General features: G+C 28.8%; 1 protein-coding gene across 1 annotated transcript; it reads left to right on the forward strand.

The window, feature by feature from the left end:
* The first annotated feature begins 1,620 nt into the window (after positions 1-1,620).
* On the forward strand, positions 1,621-3,767 carry LOC138187049 (abscission/NoCut checkpoint regulator). Its single transcript, XM_069127497.1, has 6 exons — positions 1,621-1,891; positions 2,066-2,262; positions 2,558-2,786; positions 2,868-3,023; positions 3,094-3,231; positions 3,299-3,767. Exons 1-6 carry the CDS (start codon positions 1,844-1,846, stop codon positions 3,485-3,487), a joined length of 957 nt encoding a protein of 318 aa, XP_068983598.1. The 5' UTR covers positions 1,621-1,843; the 3' UTR covers positions 3,488-3,767.
* Positions 3,768-6,073: the final 2,306 nt, after the last annotated feature.

Below are 6,073 nucleotides of genomic sequence, written 5' to 3' on the forward strand. Positions count from 1 at the left end.
TGTCGCACACTGTCACTCGTTCTTTCTACTGTCGTCTGTATCGTCTGTCTTTGTTGCATATTGTCCATCTTTCTTTCTTTCTATTGTTGTTTGCATCATCTGTCCTTGTCGCACATTGATGTCTTCCTTGTTCCACTCACGTCCTACTCTGTCCTTTTTGCACACTGATGCTTTCCTAGTCTACTAATAATCCATGTGCTGCCATCTAGCATGAGCGGTAGGAACCGTAACTTGGTGTATCCAGCAGTAGATGGCGACATATTAGGCGTTCATAGACAAGGAAAGCATTATTTTGCGACAAGGACAAAGTAAGGCCCGAGTGGAATAAGGAAGGCATCAATGTGTGACGAGGACAGATGAAATGAACGACAATAGGAGAGATAGACAGTGTGGGACTAGGACAGATGAATTATTCAAACTTACAACAACTAATTTAATCTTAAACAGGTATAATAGGTTGCGTTATAGTCCCTCGTGCGACACTTCTCATTAAAGGATTGGTATCGGTAATTCTAGAAATACTGGGCTGGCTGTTAATTAATCACTTGATTAACTTTTATTGAACGTTTATGAAGATCTTTTTATAATACACCAGTAACAAGAGTATTGCGATTCTGCAATATTTTCGCTATTATTAGCTTTTCTAATTTTCCAGTAATTAACAAACAAATATCTCATAAACGTTATGCACAAACATATTGCTATTAATTGCGTTGTAATAATGTTAGTTGTATATAATCGACGGCAACTTTAAAGATGCAAATTATCTGTATTATGTTATCAGATTTATTAACAAATTTATTAATTAAAGTTGGGAATACTTATAAATCTTTTTCTTTTCTTGTACAGAGAGGAAAACGCAGCTGAATTAATTAAAAAGTTTTAAAGGAACTAGAAATCACTTACATTATAAAAGATAAGGTCATTTTCTTCTTATTTTCAAGGAAAGTTGTTAAGTTTTACCTATCATATGTCTGAAAAAGGATAGTTATTAACTATATAATAATAGTATAAGTAATAGTATAACACTATTTTAAAAGATATCGTTTAATAATTAATTTACGTATCGTTAACTAAAATGGAAAAGGAAAAGCGGTAAGAGCTGTTGATTTAGAATAATAATTTATTTTGTAAAGAACTAACTTATCGACTAACTAAGCCTAGTGGACAAATTATTGTATTTGCTGCCTTTAAATAATAATTGCAGCTTATAATATCGATCAAAGTCAGTTAAACAATAGTTAATCGTTAAAAATTAAACAAAATTAGAACATGGAAAAGAAAATGAAAATGATGATAAACAATGTACTCAGTATAATACATTAGTTATATATTGTTATAAGTATTTTCGAATTCTATACGTCAAATATTCCAAGGCTGCAGAAATAATGTCAATAATTTTTGGTTCTCAAAAGTTTAACCTTGAGAACAATAGTGAAATGTAGATTTAAACACTTTGGTGGTTTTCATTTATATAATATGATTGAAGTTAGGCATTGGCATGATACAACTTGAAGAACTGTAAAATAGTGACATCAGATATTTCTGAAATACAAATTTCTTTTCCTATGTTCATTATTTCAAAAACTTATTTCTTTATTTATTACTTTTATTGTTTAGCAATATGATACGTAATTAATTGAGATAAAATATTTGACAATAATTTTGTTTAAAATGAAGCATATATTCTCTTTCTCTTATCCAGTTTCGAATTTGGTACTGTAATCGATTCCTATTAACTCGAACGTTTGTACGTCAGAAATTTTCAAAGATAAAATATGTTGAATAATTTTCTGTCACATTTGTGATGACAACGTATTAAAGTTTGAAAAATAGATTCAGTATGTCTTGTAATATTTGTCAAACGAAATTTTCCTTCTTCACAAGAGAAGTAAGTTATCATTTTTGTTAATAGAATCGCTTGCAATTTATAGGTTAAGTTGTACCATATCATCACATCATTTCTTGCACATAGCTTTTTTAGTTAGTTTAATCTGATTATCAGAAACTAGAATAGCTTTTAACTTTTCTTTCCATTATGTTTTATTGTTCTGATATTACTTAGGTTGCTTGTCCCGGCTGTGGTTTTTCATGTTGCAGTAAGTGCCTCAAATATAAATGTAATATTCCAGATAAAGGGGTGAAAAAAGTCTGTGGACGTTGCTTTAATAAATATAATTTTACAAGTACCTCAAGCTTTAATAATAATATCGAAATGAATGGCCACGAAGAACCAATGGCTCCAGTGGACATTACAAAAAAGTAATATATTCTTCAAAGATAAGCATGAAAATATTTGTAATTACAGTTACCACAGAAAACTTTTATGTATATATTATATATGTTAGATAAAACATTTTAAAATTCCATTATAATTGTAACAAGACACTACTATCATGATTATATTGGTCAAACGTATATAATTAAATATACAATAATTATATATAACCAATATGTATAAGACGTATAATATATATATTTATAAATTTCTGCAAGTATTCAAATACTTTTGTGAATAATTATAAGTAAAATAATTTAATATGCTTGATTCATATAGACTGGACTTGTTGGAGAACCCTGTGAAGCCTCCTATTGTAATGTACAAACATACAAATCATTGGGATAGATTTAAAACTGGGTTAGAACCAGCTGATCAAGAGATAGTTGAAAGATTAAGAAAATTGAAGGAGGAAGACAAAACTACAGCTTTAAGTGTAGATGAGATAAAACGGAGATTAGCATTGCTAAAGGATGAAGACCCAGATGTTAGGCAGCACAGAATAAATGTACGTTAATATGTAATAAAAGAATACCATAAAATTATTGTGTTCTAAGTATGATCGAAACAAGTGTATTATTCTTTGTAGATGCAGCAAGTAGATACCAGAACAGACCAACAGAAAACAGACGATTTAATACAGGAATATTTGAATCAATTGGAACTATCCTCGAGCAGCGATTCGGTTAGCGAAATTCAAGCAAGGCTAAGATCACTACAAGGCATTAGTGAAAAACCTATAGAAGTATAAAATCAATAATAAGCAATAAGTTTGTACGATGAACAATAGTATAAGCAAATTTCTGTTGTTTTAGCATTCAGCTAATGATGACAATGATGATGAGAAACACGTAACAAAGAAATTAATTGGGAAAGCTTTGGCAGAAGCAGAATTGGAGAAAAAATATGAGAAAGACTTAGAAGAGGATGAATTGGAAGAAATGGAACTCGAGGTATGTGAAACTGATTTTTATGGATAAATATGTACATACAGTGTTCTGATTAAAATTTAACAAACAGGAGGCAAAACATACTGATGATGAAGATGAAAAACCTAGCTGCGTAATGTGTGAACAAACTAAAGATTTACAGCGATGTTTAGGTTGTCACGGCGATCTATATTGCCCTGTATGCTTTGAAGATAATCACGATGATTTGGAGTTGAAAATGCACAAAAGAGAACCAGCAAGAAGACGCAATCAATTTTAAATGGAATAGCTAGAAACTTTAGAGAAACGCTTCGCAATGATTCACGTACAGTTTCATTGCTAAAGACACTTTCTGTATCATTTTTACGAACAATACTTATAACCAGCATCGTCTCCTGCGATTTTGATATCAGAATACTGTCATTTAATAGAAGCATTCCTCGCAAAGTACACATACACATAAAATAAATAATACATAATTATAGTAAGCTGTAAGTTTAAAGCCAAGATTGTGATTGTATTAATCTGTGTCATTGAAAATTATTGTTGCATTACATCTACTTTCATAGTAAATAATTTTGTAACAATCTCAGTTTGACAGATTTAATAACAGATATTCACGCTTTTGCTAAAAAAACAAATTAATCTTCAAGAACAACAAATTATTTGTTTATATAGCGAACTCTTCCTTTATTAATTTCACCACAAACAAAGTTGTTGAGCAAATAAATACATGGACTTCAATTAGATTTATAGCTTGCTATCGATATTTAAATTCATTAATTCTCAATATTATACATATTAATCGATCTCTCGATATTTAAAAATGTTTGAATTTTCTATATAGGATAGTGATTCATTCTAGATTGGAATTTGTTTTAGTAGCTTGTTACAATTCTTTCTGCTTATTCTAAGAATATTATCTTTTTGGTTTAAATGCCAAAGTGAACTCACCGATCCAGACTAGATGTCAGTAAAGACGCTTACTGACATCCTCACGGGGATTTCCCGAAGGTGGTCTGTGTCGCGGCGCAAAAACTTTCTTTTCTCAAAGTCTAAGCAGGCCTGCTATTTTTAGATGACATGTTCGCATCTATCGTGCCAAGATTTCAACCACGTTCGGTTACTAACGAAGAAACCATTTGTTCTTCTTTCCGTCCAGTTTGTTTAACAGTGTAATCTATCTTTAAATATTTCTTCTTCTTTAAATTCTTATTATTTAAAAATTGTCATGAATAATTAATTAAAACGGCTTGATAACTTAATTGTATAATTGAACTTAATTGTATAATTGTAAGAAATTGATATGAACAATGTTTTTTAAAATTTATATATGTATGCAGCTTTATGAAAATTGGTAATTTTTTGCTATTTGTAACTCATGCTCTTTTTCTATAGTATTGAATACTTCATTCTATTAAAAATAAAAAATGATTTAAAGTATATACCGAGTCTTTCTATATATTATTTTATATTATCTTTTTAAGTGTACTGAAGAATTTTAATAAAAATAAGAGGAAATCATTAAAGTGATCGTTATTTTGTATTCACGTCATACTTAAACATGGATTTAATAAAGCGACAAATTTGAAAATCCATCTGCGCCATTTCTTAACAAATGAAAAATAACCTAACCTATAATTTTAAATTTCCTGAGTCGTAAAAAAAGCTGTCTCATTTTTTATAACTTCCCTTATTATTTCTTTTATGATTCTTTCAACTATAAAAAGTATTATGTACCAATTTTTCCTGAACAATTTCCCTTTTTAGCTTGCGGCTAATATTTTGCTTATGGTTGCAATATTTTAAGGAAATTTTACAACTTCAAACAATTCTCAGAAATTTGGCAATGAAAAAGCGTATACATGTAGCGGATGTTGTTGTTAGCAGGTCGTTGGTACCCAGAACTTTCGCTACAAGAGCTGCGTTCTTCGAAAAAAATATCTCATTTTAAATAATTTTTTACCTTTGTTTAGGTTGAGCATATATATTCACATTTTTCAGACACAAAAATTTTTATATGAGTTTTGTGAATATGTACATATACAGATAGTAAATGACTTCTTTTTATGTAAGAGACAATACGGATTCTTCAATTTAGAATTTCTTTGTCGTCGATTTGGTAGTCCAAGTGAACATTTTATCTTTGCCCCCATATAGTAACGAAAATAGGATTAAAAGCATTTTAAGTATTCCCAAAATTTTTCGAGAATGATCTTTTACGTAGTGACATTTTTGCTTCGGTTTATTACACTGAGCACAAGCCAAACTCTGTTCCGAATTCGATATTTACCAGTTCTCTTGCAAAACTTTTAGCAAAATTATTTTACAAATCAATATTGTCAACCTACATTTACATTTTAGTTTTTGTTCATTATATTTCTAATTTTTCTCATTAATTCTATTATTTCGTTTGTATTTAATTATTATAATATTAAATATTTTATTTGATAACTAAATGATTTATTCGTATTGTAACTATAACAAATTTTCTAAAATTATTTTATACAAACTTTTATAGAAAAACTGGTTTTTCTTTCTTTTTTTAATGGTAAAAGTCCATCTTTTCTTGTATTGAGATACATAATACATATTTAAATATTTCTAAAAGCAAAGCTATAAAAATTGCATTTGCAATACAAAAGTTAATGTTATCAATGATATTCTTACTTATAGTAAGTACTACTGTAGATAGTAAGTATTAAGTACTAAGTATTTTTTACTTGTAATTGCTTGTAATAATCTATTATACATGCATACATTAAATCTAAAACCATTTATGCAATTTTTTTTTAAGCAATATATCTTTAATAATTTTTGGAAATACTAATATGTCTCTAACTATGTACCATTAAAATATAACAGG

The sequence above is a fragment of the Bombus flavifrons genome, chromosome 14 (genome assembly GCF_040668555.2).
Source record: "Bombus flavifrons isolate JBK064 chromosome 14, iyBomFlav1_principal, whole genome shotgun sequence".
Classification (NCBI taxonomy): domain Eukaryota; kingdom Metazoa; phylum Arthropoda; class Insecta; order Hymenoptera; family Apidae; genus Bombus; species Bombus flavifrons.